This window comes from Corvus moneduloides, chromosome 6, assembly GCF_009650955.1.
Source record: "Corvus moneduloides isolate bCorMon1 chromosome 6, bCorMon1.pri, whole genome shotgun sequence".
NCBI lineage: Eukaryota > Metazoa > Chordata > Aves > Passeriformes > Corvidae > Corvus > Corvus moneduloides.
The window spans coordinates 32,370,769-32,386,499 of record NC_045481.1 but is presented as its reverse complement, the minus strand read 5'-3'; the positions used below and the strand labels follow the sequence as shown (position 1 = coordinate 32,386,499).

The 15,731-nt window shown below is 41.6% G+C and overlaps 2 protein-coding genes across 2 annotated transcripts in view; one reads left to right on the top strand and one right to left on the bottom strand.

Moving 5' to 3' along the window:
* Window positions 1-2,399: 2,399 nt before the first annotated feature.
* The window catches only part of CHRM5 (cholinergic receptor muscarinic 5), a 50,230-nt gene continuing 36,898 nt past the window's right edge, over window positions 2,400-15,731 (bottom strand). The window contains exon 3 of the mRNA XM_032112925.1: window positions 2,400-7,730. Coding sequence (XP_031968816.1) covers window positions 6,061-7,647 — 1,587 coding nt within the window. The 5' untranslated portion in view covers window positions 7,648-7,730 and the 3' untranslated portion in view covers window positions 2,400-6,060. The remainder of the gene's footprint in view (window positions 7,731-15,731) is intronic.
* AVEN (apoptosis and caspase activation inhibitor) overlaps window positions 13,165-15,731 on the top strand; it is a 90,390-nt gene continuing 87,823 nt past the window's right edge. Inside the window, exon 1 of the mRNA XM_032112926.1 lies at window positions 13,165-13,421. Coding sequence (XP_031968817.1) covers window positions 13,179-13,421 — 243 coding nt within the window. The 5' untranslated portion in view covers window positions 13,165-13,178. The remainder of the gene's footprint in view (window positions 13,422-15,731) is intronic.

Below are 15,731 nucleotides of genomic sequence, written 5' to 3'. Positions count from 1 at the left end.
ATTATAAAATAAAATAAAATTCAATTATAAATTATTCTGTTTTAAAAAAATAAATAAAAGAATTTCAATTTTTATCACGTTGAAGACCTTGTTTTCTTTTACCACTGTTTGAGTTGCTTCACACATTTCTATATCATTGGAATAGCTGAATGACAGAATGAAGAGTTTATCAGCTGAATGAAGAGTTTGTATTGTTGCATTTTACAAAATGTCAGGAAAATGATTAGATTGTCATGTATGTTTTCTTAGATATTTCAGTTAAAGAAACTCAACCAACAGATACTGTCAAATTCCTGCTTTTTAATTTAAAATATTTATCATTTTAATGAAAATTATTTCGAAAATAAATTCTATTGTGTTTTGAGAGGACCAAAACCGTCATGATTGCTTAAGATGAGAAACTATTTTGGAAGCAGAAAAGCCAGGGAAGCAATTTTTATTTTTCATGATGCACTGCAGCATTTTCAGAAAGAGATGCAGCTATGTGACATGGGTGAGGCCAACATAGCACACATGCCAATTTTGCAGCATCTGATTTTTTTCTGCCTGAATTTGTGTTCAAAGACAGAAGTGTCATAGGGAAGAAATGGTAAGTACCTGAATTGAGTTTATATCACTGAGTCAATTTAATGTGTGTTCTGCATAATTCTATCAGGATGCCTCCAAATTTGTAATGAGAATACAAGAAAATCACCTGAGTGCTGCCAGTCTCACACAGCTCTATAAAAATTCTTGGCCATATAGCCAGATTCTCACACACCTTCCAAAAATGTGAGTTTAATAACCTTGACATAGAAGTGAAAAAGGGAAAGTCCACAGGCTGCAACTGCTGATCAAAGGCAGGTAACCTGCCCTGCAGCACACCCTTGACCTTTTTTCGAAGGTTTTGGAGGAAAGGACTCTGCAAATAAGCTGTATGAATAACTTGGGCACCAGCAGTCCAAATCCAGCTGCCCAGTGTTAGAGGGACTCTAGTACTAACTGGAGCCCTACAAACCTATGCACTGAATTCCAGAATAAAAATTAGATTAAAATGTAATAAAAACTCGTAACAAGAAGCCTACTAGCAAAAAACCTGAGACAGTTAATCAAACTCAGGGACTGAGCTACATTCCACACTTCTAAACAAAGTATGGATGGAAATGAGTATTGGGACTGGATTTGGTACTAAGTACTGGATGAAAATAAGTAAGAATTTTCTAAAACATCCACCAGCATGGAACCTTTGCAAGCAGGCTAAATTTTACTTCATAATTCCTTGGCAAAAGACTATCTTAACTGAACAGATTTTTTTCTTCCACTGCTGAACCCTGATCACCAGATACCCAGAAAAATGTTGAAGGCATCTGGCTTTCAACACTGAATCAGTGAAATCACAGAGTGAAACATAGGGGGTTTCTATTCTACCCACTCCTATTTTCTTTTGCCAATCACATTTCTCCTATGCTCTCTCTCTTAGCCTTTCCTGATTTTACTGCCTCCTGCAGTATAGGAAAGAAGGGTCTTCCCATGAGTAGCTGTGAAACAAATTTATTTGGTCAAATAAATACCCTTTCAAAATGAGTAAGTATGACGAGGTCTAGAGCAAGAGGTTTCAGCTCTAAGCACCTGTGAATGGGAGGCATGTTCCACTTCAATGACGCAATCTCCTAACACCACCAGTAAAATAGTTTTCTTTACCTCTGCTACTTTGCATTTCTCCTTATACTGTTTTCTCAACTGCAGAAAGCTTAAGCACACTCTCACATACAATGCCACATTAATCAACTTGGAATTTATTTTTTTCTTTAAAAATAATTCAATTTTGATATGAGAAAGTGCTTGCTTTTGTTTCTGATATCCCAGACTCCCAGGTAACCTTATTTTACATGTACTAACCATAGATTTAAAAGTATGATAAAGTGGTTTTAGGGGCTAGCTGACTAATGTTGTTAGTTTATTGATGCAATACTGTGCATCAAAAAATTAACAACGTTAGGTGCATGGCCTCATTTTTTCCTACTAGAACTAGCAAACAGCCCTTTAGTCATTCTCATGTCTTTTGCATTTCAGAAGGCATCAGGCCACAGGCTGAGTAGGGGGCTACAAAGCTGAATCCAGTCATGTTCCACAGCTGGAATCCTCCATTGTACACTCTCTCCACTGTTCCTCCTATAGCTACCCCCTGCATTGTACACTAAATGAGGCCTTATGGACAGCACACACTAAAAAACAACTATCTGACCTCCACTATGTCTAGGTTGCTGCTCCATGTAAGGATTAAAAGATACTTCAGCTTCTATTTTGGCATTGTAATCCAGGAATTCAGTAAAAACACCCAAATTTAAGAGGTCTGTGAAACAGAAGCCATCAGCAAGCAGGGTCTGGAGAAGTACCTGTTGAGAAGAAAACTTCTGAAGGATTTGAAATGTTTGGTTTATTTGAAGAGGACTGACTTTGGTATATCAGCAGATACATGAAGAAATTAGTGACATTTATTGACTAATGGCAAAAATACTGAGTAAAAGGCAGCACTTTTACTGAGTGTAACAAAGACCGAAGTTCCTTAACCCTGAAAAAATACATTTACCAAAATGGAAAAACAATTGTAACATCATCCCTTTCTGAAACCACTAATAGTCATAGATTATCTCCTGTTTTACAACATGATGTTATCAATTTTTAATTGTTTTAACTACTTATAGATATAGGGTCACTATTAATAAAATCATAAACCAGAAGCTTATTTAAATGGTTAAAGTTTAGGGTTTTCTGACTCTCAACTGTCAAATATATGTGGCAGAACATTTCTGACAGGGTTCAAAAGGCAGCAGTGGAGATTTGGGGCGACCACGTAAGAAACAGAGTGGCCTCTTACTGGCTTGCTAGGGGTAAACCCATGTACTCAAGTGAAAAGACACAGTATCCCTTCTTAGAGTTAAGGTTAACCTGTGTCTCAAAACAGAGAAGCCACTGACTGCCCAGCAGCTGCAGGAGCATTACAGGAGCTGTCCTTTGCAAAGCTCTTCACTCTGAGTAGTCACAGAAAGCGCAGAACTGTATCCAGGTGTTCTACATCTGCTTAAAAATTCTGGGAACTCTTCCAAGTATTTATCTACAAACATAAATTATATTTGCAAAAAATTGATGTTAGTTGATCAATTATGGGAATCTGGAATATGTAGGGAGGCTGGCATTTAAGAAAAGGGAGAGACAAAAATCATACCCCAGTTTATGGGAAAATTCAATACTTGAAAATATAAAAGGTGCTGGGTCTCTGGAAAGCTTAGTTAGGGATGTGTATTTATGCATCTATATTGATAATACATACATATGTATATATGTATGTGTACAAAATGATGTATAACTAAAATGTAATTTTACAAAAAACATTTCATTAGTCCATTATGATAATTAATTACAGGTCAGTAAAAATTTCATTAAAAGGACAGAAATACAGGTAACAAGATTTTCCTACACTGCAGAAGTCCCACAACACCTTTTAAAGGTACAAAATATAATCAAGTACTAACTGATACTCTGATGAGGACCACATTTGTCTTTTTGTGGTTTTGATTATTTTTAAGAATAAACATCCTACATAACAATAAAGCAACACACACCTCTTTATATAATTCTTGGTATTTACAATGTACTTATCTGTGGCCATGTAATCTCTCACATGGTAGGTGCTAGCAGCATAATTTGAGCACATATTTCACTACTACATTGAACCAACATTATTGCATCCATCACTGTGTATTCTAGTACATTTACTGAGCAGAGAGTCCATAAACATTTACAGAACATTCTTGATCAACAGACACCAAAACCAACAAAAAGTACCCCATTTAATTTCAATAGGAGCCAATGCTTCACTTCAGCAATAACAGTGTAGCTAGCAGGAACTGTTACTACCTCATAAATTTTGCCTTTAAGTACAGCTTGTGCCCCCAGAGAGAAATATTCATTTACTAAAAATCAAACATAGTTTATTGAATGTCTGATCTAATGTAATATAAAATAAACTCACTCTAATAACCAATTTGTACATATTACTGTATGCAGGAAAAGCTCTGGATAGTGACAAAGCAAAACTGATGAAAGAGTTTTTGTAAAGACCTCTGCTTTCCTTTCATAAGTAATCATATGCTAATGCACAAAAAAAATAATAGGCACAGTATGGTGCATTACAAAATCAGTCATGTGAAGTTAGAGAACATATTTTTACATTAGTACACTGCTAACCTTTCACTGACAAAACTTTCCCCTGTGGACACTGGGGCTAAAAAAATGTTAATTAGTTGTACTGTGATTGTTGACATGGAGGATTTATCTATCTGTAGGGAAACATTCTGATGGCATGATAATTTAATAAATTATACAATTTCACTGAGAGCAATGGTACATTCATGATGACTTATTCAATCCCTGAAATGTGCAACTGGGTAATGTCACCACTGCAATGTCCCACTAAAGTGTATAGTAGATATAATATGAAGATTGCCCCAAAATAATATTTCAGAGTATCTCACTCAGAATTTTGATAGAAAGGCTAGAACTGAATTTGAACTTTGTGTACATGAAGATCTTTCTCCTTTCTTCATAACAATTTGATTTCTTTAGGATTTCCATGCCTCATGACTCCCATTGCCATTAACTTTTTCTCATGACCTTTTCTGAGGCTTCTTGTTTGTTCCCAGCACAAGGAGCCAGGTCACCAGGTCCGTTCCAAAGGCCTTCTGCTGAAGGCAGCCCCTTGCTTACCCACCCACTCGGTCAGTGCTGCAGGACTCCTGCCAACCTAACACAGACACCAGGCTGGCACAGGCAGTTCAGCTCTGGCACCTAAAGCCCCCTCAAATCTCAGCTAGAGGTCAGTCTCAGCTTGTAACTAGGCCACTACAACCCAGTCCCAGAAGCCACAGCCACCAGAGGGGTTGACTCCAGCCCCATCTGTAGCAGATGTGGTTTTGCTGGACCAAAAGAGAGTGCCTGAAGATAACTCATGTTTCCAAGCACCTGATGTTGACTAGTATTTGTAAAGCTATTTAAAGACAAAGAATACAAAATGTTCTTAATAGCTTTATAGAAACTTGAAAAAGTTGCTTAAAAAATCTTTCCTCTTTAAAGGATGCCCGTTCTCTCACTGTTTATGTATAGGTAAATGTAATGGAAACTTTTGGAGCAAGGTGTAGCACAACAGAAGAGATCTCAAAAAATACTTTCCTTGTGTTGTAGATAGACTGTCCATTATGCTTTACAGTCAGTTCTGATTTGTACAATTGTCACTGCTGAATAAAATTTTTAAATTTCCTTCAGAGGTACTGGGAACTGGAGAAATTCAGACCCATCTTCTATCCATCACCATTTTTACAAATGACCGTGACTTGCATGATGGAACTGAGATTGGGACTTGCTTCTTCATGTACAAAATACATTATCTATTTCTTCCACTACCAGCCCTTCCTATGCCTCTACAAGAGTCATCCTTAAAGTGGAAATTTTCTCAGTATTATAATCTGCCATAATATGTGCATTCATTTGGAGTATTATGAATCTCCCTAACCTTTTAGTATTGGGGATGACAGCATTTACCCTTTGGATAGTCCTTGTTTCATCTCAACAGCCAATGGTAAAGTCTCAAAACAGAAGTAGCACAGGCTGCATTGCTTGGTACATTGAAAACTAAATAAACAATACACTAGCAAAGAACTATAGGAAGAAACAGTTCTGCTCTACAGGGAGACAGACTGGATGACCTAACCTGATGACTGGATGACCATCCCAGTCTAATTTCTCGTAGTTTATAATTTACTTTACTTATTCTCAGGCTGAAAGAAAGGACATAAGACACCAAACACAGTAACTGTAATGCAATTCTACTGCATAGTCAAAAACAACCTGTGTTGCTCATAGCAGCCACTGACTTTTTATCCCAAGCACACTACTTTCATGCAAAATTTAACTTTTCAGTATCTTTTTTTAACCACTAGACACAACAGCAACAGCTTTGAAAAGACAGAATTTGCTAGGTTACATCAATATCTATATTTCCCCTTATTCCTTATACAAGAACAATTATGGCAGTCTTGTATTGCCCTGCCAGTATAGTTTCTCTTCCACTTTTTTCTTTTTCCACTGGCAGAAAAGCAGCATCTTAAAAGTCTTCCTGAAAGTTTTATTACAGAGGGCGTAACAAATGGGGTTAACAGTGCTGTTCACATAGCATAGCCAATATCCAAGGTGCCATAGTGTCACGGGAATGCAGTCAGAGCAAAATGTGGAGATCAAGACCATGATATTATAGGGAGTCCATGTGATGATAAAAGCCAAAAGAATGGCACTTAAAGTCTGTGCCGCTTTGCGCTCCTTTATAAGAACCATCCGTTTCCTTTTGGTGATTTGGTTATTTATATTTGGATCCATGCTTTTGATGGAAGGGTCCTTTGACAGAGCAGCAGAACAAGGACTTATTTTTACTTTTCGGCAACCATTGTTGGCTTCCTGGGTGCCATCAGCCTTAACCACCAAACGGAATTTGTAGGCCACACATTTTTTATTTTTCTGTACGTGTTCTTTGGCAGGTGACAAAAAGTATTTCTGGTTCTCAAAATCATTTTCTTCAGGTTGGTCTTTGACAACGACATCTGTAGTCTCATTATACTCTTCTGCCTTACTTTTAGATGGGCTTTTGTAAGTTACTTGGAAAACCGAGTCAGTGGCAAGTTTATCCTCGTCTTCTGACGATGCGTAGCTGCTGCAGGTGGTTAACTGGTCAGCCTTAGCCCAGTCCATACAAGTACTTGCTGCCTGAGAGGCCTTCACTGTAGCTGATGTACTTCGACTAGATGAAGACCAAGAAGCCTGACACCTCTCTCTTTTGACTAAGTTTTGTTGCTTGCAACTGAAGCAAGACTTCAGGAGAGTTTTCTGAGGCTTTATTGTCTCAAACTCTGCCACAGACTCTGAGCCCTGCAGTTCAGCGAGGTCCTTGGTGCGTTTTTCTGTCTCTTTATAAATGCGGCAGTACAGAATGGTCATCACAGACACTGGAATGTAAAAAGCAGCAATTGCAGTACCAAAGGTGATAATGGGTTCATATAGAAACTGTATCTGGCACTCTTCAGGTGGTACTGTTCGTTCACCCACAAAATACTGCCAGCACAAGATTACGGGTGCCCACAACATGAAGGAAATTAGCCAAGCCATACCAATCATGATGCCAGCTCTTTTGGGTGTGCGTTTGGCCCTGTAAGTTAAAGGCCTTGTGATGGAAAAATATCTGTCAAAACTGATGACTAGGAGGTTCATTACTGAGGCATTGCTAGCTACATAGTCCAGTGCTAGCCACAGGTCACAGGCAAGGCTTCCAAGAGTCCAATGGCCTATGAGTATATAGGATGTATAAAGGTTCATAGAAAATATCCCAATGATGAGATCTGCACAGGCAAGGCTGAGCAAGTAATAATTGTTGACAGTTTTGAGCTGACTGTTGACCTTAAAGGATATCATTACAAGAATATTTCCCACTATGGTTATTAAGCTTACAATTGCTGTTACAGTGGCAATAGTAATGACTTCCCAGAGGCTATGCCCTTCTAACTGCTTATGGTTGATTGATGAACTGTTTACAACAGTAGAATTGCTCAATAAATTGACTTCCATTCTTGTCCTCGGTGTATTGTCATTGGGACCTTAGCACTGTTGCATACTGCTTTCTGTGCTCAGAAGCATCCTTTTGGAGATAGCTATAAGGAAAAAAATCAGAAAATTTAAGTAGCTCGTTAAATAGCACAGACTTCCATTAGTTACCATGAAAACACCTGTAAAACAACCTATCACATTATTTGTGTTCTCTTTTTGCATTTTGATTGTTATTTCTACCATTGTGAACATAACTAAAACATACAAATGTACATCCTAGGACATTTCAAAATGCAATCTAACTATTATTTCATAAGACAATCAACCACAGCAGCTCTTACATTTTGAATACCTTAGGAACACTCGACATATTCTCAAAGACAGACATTTAAAGTTTTGCAGTGCAATAAGACAGTGAGTCACTGTGTTGTTTCCTACAGTAGTATTTAAAAGGCATGTCAAGGTTTCAGCAATTATCTTCGAAAAATTTGTAAAAGTCACCAAAAACAGAAAGAGAGTAAGAGAAAACTGGGGATGCATGGGGAGTCAGGAACCACACTGGCATGGTGACAAGAAACAATTAGGTGTTAGAAGTGTTTGAGGCAACTGAGGGGGAATCTTTGAGCAAATGAAGCAGGCGAGGCCAAGAAGATGTTCGTGGAAAAATAAGTTAGGCAGGAAAGACTCTTCTCTATTCAGAGATCTTAGGAACAGAGGAAACTGATGGGGTCAGGTGTGGAAGTACAGTCTGGGTAGTTTGGATGAATGGATGGTAGGATTGAGGATACAGAGGAGTAAACTGAAGAGAAAGAAGCAGAAGATAACCACAGTGGTAAAAAATGCAAATTTAATAACCAATTTTAAATACCAATTTAATACTTGCATAAACAGCAAAAGGTGAAAACAGGACCACTCTATTAATGCATACATGCTGCTGACATCCATTGCTTTCTACATTCCTCACTGCTGTTTCTTGTGCCAGCGAATTGTACCTGTATTAGGCAAACTTTCTTTCAAAGACACCTGCTGGGTTTTGAGTAATTCCATCACATTAGGTGACGCTAATCAGTTATTCAATGCTTAGTCTTGCAAAACTCTGTAATTTTGAAATAGCCAAATAGTACTCAGTTTTTAAAGTCAGAAATGAAAGAAATTATTAACAGATTTTTCTATTGGGCATATAGCCAGTGTAAAACTGGTATGATCTCTTTTTTCAAAGCAGACATAGGTTCAGCTAAAATTATCACATGAATTACCTATTAAAGTCCATTTCTAAGTCTTTAAGATTCTCTCTGCATCAGATCTCTATTATATGGTCCTCTCTATCCATCCACACCACTTTTCTGTTTTCATCTTTCATCCTAATTCTCAGAACATTGTTTTCTTTGGTCTTGGCAAGTGTCTTTCATTAACTGCAAGCTTTTACAGCCTATCTCTTTCCCACATCTGTCTTTTGTTCCAAGTACTTGTGTCCTGTCTCTCACCAGCTGAATACAATTTTTTATAGCCACTAGTTGAACTTTCAGAAAAGTATGTAACTTCCTTTCATTGTCCTCTTTGTCCAGGGAGGTCACCAGCACCGGAGGTGTTTAAGAGGTGTCTGGTTTAGGGGTTACTGTGGTAGTTCTGTGTTGATGGTTGGACTTGATGATTTTACAGGTTCCAACCTTGATGATTCTACAATTCTATGATTCTTATTTGTTTTTATTGTTTCCTTCACTTTTTTCCCAGGTCTCCTAAATGTCCACAGAAGTGTATCATGTTTCTACTTCAAACCCTGATTAATGGTGATCTCTTGATGTGATGAAACTGGATAATGGTAAGTTTCCTGATGTACTGAGACTTCTGCCTATCATACTTCTCAATATGGTTCTCCTCCATCTGTGTGTGTCTGTCATCTCCCATTTTATATTTAAATATTTGTGCATCTGTACTCTGCTTATACACAGCAGATACTGAGCCTAATTCAACAGGATTCTAGTTCATGTATAGATCTTGCAGACTAGCAATAATCATAGTACACGCATGCTGACTATCTGTACGCTTGGCTCTCTCTCCAACCTCCAGAGCCAGACTAGCAGCGAGGAACAGCTGAAGTGCCATAGCAGTTCTAGTTAGTCCTATGCAAAGAATGACATTTCATCCTGGTTCTGCATTCTGCAAAGACCTCCCCCAAGTCATAGCTGTCTTGATGGCTGGCACACTGGCTTCACAAATCTTTACAAAAACTTGAAGGGTAGGAATTCATTTCATGTGAAACAAAGGTGTGTGGAGCAGCTGCATGGCTGTGGCAGGCAGCTGAGCCGTGAGAGAGGAATCTGTGGTTCTGCTACCTCATGTGGCTTATGTTTTTTTTTTTCCCATGGACAGTCAGCAAAGTTGTTCTGCCCATTAAAAGCTCCATGTGACTAAATTTTCAAGCACAGGGTGTGGTGGCAGGTTTAATGTGGCAGTGTCAGAAGACAGTTAGGGCTGTTTGCTCTGCAAGGGAAGGTGAGAACAGTGCCAAGGCAGGCGGGAGCTGAGACCTGACCAAGAAGCAGCAGGATGTGGAGAAGCACGTTTGGTTCATGAAAAGGCCAGAGACAGTGATAGTCCAGTGACTGAACAGCAAGTCTGTAGTGATGAGGCAGGTCTGAGACCAAGCCAGGAAGCCCAGCCAGCACGTCTGAGTCAGGATCTGAGTCAGGATTGAGGAGATAGAAGGCCAGGTGTAGATGTAGCTGCTGCCTGGCTGCGATGTAGCACAGGCAAGGGCCAGCGGTACAATCTCAGCTTAAAAGCAGTTCCCAAGGAAAAGATGAGGGAGGCCCTCATTTCTAGCTTTCTTCAGTAGGTCTTACCAGCAGAGCAGCTGACCTTGGACTTTTGCAAGATATCAGCTAAGGCTACAGATGGTCTTAAAGAGGCACCAGCTATGAATATCAGGCACATGAATGAATCTGTACAAACCACCTTTGCCTAACACCTGGGTTTGAGCAGCCATGTAGAACAATTATAGATTGTTTCAACTTTCTGCCTTTTTTTTTGCCAGAAGATGGCACTCATCTCAGAAGAAATTGTATAGATGCTGTGGCCCGTAATGCTTTGTCTTTGCCATAGATAGCAAGTGTGTCCCCCTCTTAGGTCACTGATACCCCTTAACATTAGGAATTGGGAAGAAAGACTGCTCAAACTACTCCATGTGGATTGCAGACTTCAGAGCAACAGGAGAAGCAGAAATTGTTGTTGTTGTGACACAGTTGTTCTTGGTTTAAACTGACATGGGTTGGAGAAATACTGATAATATGTTATGGAAACTACATAATTCCTTAATAAATTTCTTAATAATTTCTTAATAAAAAGCACTGTCTTTATCATAATGCAAAGCTTTCCCTCCCTAATGGGCTGTTTTACTGTGATGCCTATAAAGCTGACAATAGCTGACCTACTAGTATGCAAAGATCTCTTCTTGGCATGTTGATCATTCTCGTCATCTCTTCATACTCTAACATCTTTTGTTTCATAGGTCTATGTTAACAGTTTGTGGTGTTACCTTTTGTCATCTGTTTGTGTATCACTCAAGGCAATAGAGCATGTGAGTGGGACTTCTGTGTGCTATGGTAACATAATTTATGTTAATTGTCTATCATAAGAGACGATAATAATAGCGAATCAAAATTGAATTAGAAAATCAAAATGCATATGTACAGTATCATGACTTTGCTATGTCTCATAATTATTAATGCACAATGTTCACGCTTGTGAGCTGTAACGGTATTTTTTATGTGTTGCCAAGTAGTAATGATATTTTTTTCAATCTATCCCTAAGTATTAATTATGCGAGTTGTTAAATTTGTACATAAAGTCAGCTTACAGTTATCTGCAGGCAGATTGCTTGTGTCACAGATTAATTGCACCACAGATGCAGGCACAGCTTGGGTTCACCAGGTTTTATTAGCTCTACCTCATTCTGGGTCTGTCAGACCTGTGGTGGCTGCATGAGAATTGCCTGGATATCTTTGCAACATGCTTGCCAATGGTGGTCCCTGTCACTTTATTTATTTGGTTGTGTGCTAACTAATTTACTGGTTTGCTGCACACTCTGCCCCGGAGCTCAGCAGCCCACAACACAGGTAGTTGTGCAGCTACAGTACAGCCCATGATTTCACAAAATGGGAGTTTTGGTCACATTTTGCTGGAAGCACTACTGGGTTTAAAAACCCCTCAAAACCAGATCAGTGTTTTAATATGTTGTCAAATGACAGCCTGTGTGCTCAAGAGGGATAGGGCTAGCTAGTGTTAGGAAACTGGGGACCTTTCTCAAGAACAGAATAGAATGAGTGGCTGCTTAGTTTAAGAAGAGTAGGACAAACCAGCCTAGCACTATGGCACGAAGCTGTTCCTGTGTCTCTGCTCTGTGTCCTGAGAGAGGGACGCTTCTCAAGAGGCTGTGGAGTCAACTCACAAGGTTCATGTAGCGCAGGCATCTGTGTAACACCCTGTCAGTTGCTTTTTCCCTCATTTGCTACAGAAAGCAAAGGTCCTGCACTTGGGTCACAACAATCCCATGCAGCTCTACAGGTAGAGGCAAGAGTGGCTGGAAAGCTGCCTAGTGAAAAAGGTGCTGGAGGTGCTGGTTGACAGCATCTGAACATAATCCAGTGTATGCCCAGGTGTACAAAAAGGCCAACAGCATCCTGGCCTGTATCAGCAATAGTGTGGCAGTGATCATCCCCTGCCCTGTACTCGGCACTGGCGAGGCCACACCTCGAGTCCTGTGTGCAGCTCTGGGCCCCTCGCTGCAAGGACATTGAGCTGCTGGAGCAGGTCCAGAGAAGGGCAACAGAGCTGGTGAAGGGTCTGCAGCACAAGTCCTGTGAGGAGCAGCTGAGGGAGATGCATTTGGTTAGTCTGGAGAAAAGGAGGCTCAGGGGACACCTTATCACTCTCTACAACAGCCTGAAAGGAAGGTGTAGTGAGATGGGGATTATTCTCTTCTCCCTGGTAGCAAGTGACAAGAGTAAATGGCCTCAAACTGCACCAGAGGAAGTTTACATTGGGTATTAGTCAATTTCTTCACCAAGTGGGTGGTCAGGCATTGGAACAGGCTGCCCAGGGAAGCGACGGAATCACCTTCCCCGGAGGTATTTAAAACATGTGTAGATGTGGGGCTTATGAACATGGTTTAGTGGTGGAAGTGGCAGTGCTGGGTTAACAGCTGGACTCAGTGATATCCAAGGTCTTTTCCAAACCAAACAATTCCATAATTCATCTGGCTTTAGCTAAGAGTTCTATTTTCTAAACACTAACTACATGGCGTTTCTGTGTTTATTCGTACAGGTGCAGAGCGATGTTCCCTCCTCGCCGCTGGCACCCGCAGGAGGCCGGGCCGGGCCCGGCTCGGGGCTGCCCGCGGGCCCCGCCGCCACTCGCGCCCGCGCACCAGCCGCCGCCAGGGGGCGCTGCCGACGCCGCGCCGCCGCCATTTCCCGCGGCCCCGGCGAGCGGCCCTTTCCGGCAGTGGGCGGGACCGGCGCGGCCCCGGCGGCCCGCGGGAGGGGAGCCCGGCCATGCAGGCGGAGCGGGGCGGCAGCCGGCCCCGCAGGGAAGGGGCCCGGCACGGCCGGCGGCGGCCTGGCGGCGTGCCCGATGCTGCGACGGAAGGGAGCGGCGGGGACGGCCACGGGCGCGGAGGAGGCGGGGGCCGGGGAAGAGGCGGCGCCTGCGGGCACCGAGGAGGCGGGGGACGGGGCAGGCGAGACCCTCGAGGTCGCGGGGCAGCGCCGCCGCCCAGCGCCCAGCAGCACCGGCGGGTAAGCAGGAGGAGAGCCCGCCCCTCGCGGTAGGCGGGGGAGGCGGAGCTGAGCGTAGCGGGGCCCCAGGGCGGCCCTTGGGCTGGGGGCACAACCCTCCCCTCCCCTCCCCTGCCCTGCCCTGCTCCTCCCCTTCCCGAGGTGGAGCCAAGCTGGCAGCTGTGCCCCTGCCGGCGGGGTGGGCTGGAACTGCCGGCGTTGCCGCCCGGGACGGCTCCGCAGGTGCCGGCTCCCTGTGCCGTGTTCCTGTTCTGGGACAGCTCTGCCCATGCACTCTGCTGCAGCATACACAGGGCTTTTCTTGCCGAAGCACGTGTATAATTTTACGCTGAAAAGATAAAAGTCTTGTTTGAAAAATGCATCTGAAAAAATTATATTTGCAAATAGAGATGAAGAATTGTTGAGCGTTTTTGGCACAGTTGTTTTAGTGGTTGGACTCGGACGATCTTAGAGATCTTTTCCAGCCTTAAAGATTCCATGATCAGAAGTTGAAATGAGCATGTGTCCTGTCCAGCCTGTGGTACTCGCAGTGAAGACATGATAACAGAGCACATCTTACATTATGGATATCTGTGCTTCACTGGATATGTATTTGTCATTAAGAGAAGTTGATAGTTGCGCTTCGACCCATTATAAAATGCTTTAGCAGGTTAAAAGTAGCACAGACATACCATTGTGTACCACAACTACATAGGCAATTTCCTATGGAGATATTAAAATGCATTCTCTAACTCACCATTGTATGAGATCAACACTGTGCCTTTAAAAAGAATTTTCATTAAAAAAAAGGCTTTGACTACTTCATTCAGATTGTCTTGCTTCTGTTAGCAATGTTGCAACATCGAAATCATGGTTCTCCCTGGATTGGCAAAGAGATTACCATGATGACCTAATAGTGATTGGTGTTGGCAGCACTGGGAGTCCTAATGTAGATGAACCAGCTGCTTCCCCAATTCCCGCATCATGTTGATTAGATTCACTTTGACTTTTATGATGGCATGGCTTCAATTGAACCCAGCCAGTGTTTTATCTGTATTAGAACTCCCATGGTTGCTGGTGGATTTAAAAAATATAAAATATTAATTTTGTTATTGTGTTTAGATACATACCACTCATGTTTCAGGAGATAAAGGTTGCAGGTCGATTAGTACAGTTACCTAGAATGCTGGTCAGTGCTTTCCACTGATGTTTGTGGACAGGTTTGGATCCTGGATGTGAAACAGCAGTGTTCCCTCATAAGCTGCAGAGGCATGCAGGGGAAATTCAGCACCTCTGTGTATTAGCTGAGGAAATTTCTGTCCTGGACTGATTTTTTCCAAAGTCATTCGACCCTGCAATTAAAATTTTTTCTTTTGGGAGACATTACAATATGTCTTGCCACTGATCACTGTGTTATTGACTTGGATATGCTCTTCATCTTAGCCTAGCACAGTGACTTTATTTTTGTCCACTAATATGGGCTAGGACTTCTAAAGTAAAACAATAGCTAAGCTTTTCCCAGAACTCTGCTAAAGATTGTTCAAATGTAGTGCTCTTCCTGCACTGGAGGGCTTTGATGTTAAGCACTGTATGGTCTCTTAGTGCACCTGCCACAAATTTCATGTTTAGCAGCTGGGATGGGACTGACTTCCAGCAATCCAGCCACAGCATCAGCAGCTGTGCCAGCCTGCAGCAACTGAATTTTAGTGTTACCTCTGAGCCAATCTCATAATTCACCACTTCTGGAGCAGGGAGGGCCTCCTCCTTCTATCAGTGTGGCCAGCTCTTATCTGACAGAGAGTTGCCCCCTTTTAATCCCAACCCCTTAGTGTTCTCTGTGTTCAGCAAAGTGACTTGTATTACAAGAGTGCACCACCTCGGTGATAGGATGCTTGGCCCAGAGTAAGCATTTTGTGTGAGACAAGACCCTGCTGCCTTTCAGCAACAGGGGGCAAATCTTCTGAAGTGGTGATGTCTGAGTTGCTAAGCTGGAAAGTCAGGTAATAAGGCAGGGAGTGTGATGGTTTTACCACATTCCCTTTCCTTACTGTGTGCTGAGATGCTGGAGTCTTTTCAGAAAAATATTTTTTTTTCTTTTTTTTTTTTTTTACAGTAAAGTAGAAATTGGCATTAAATTGCATAATATTTTGGCAGCAATATTTCTTAGTCAGTTGCATTCACATAAAAGCACTCTTAACCTTAAAATGTTGTGTTTTGGATGTTTTAATCTAATGGTTCCTAAGCTTCTATTTGAAGCTACAGGAGGATATTATTTCTGACCTGTGCAAGTGGGAGAAGTAAGTGTTGTGGTGGCACAATAAGTTCTCAGTT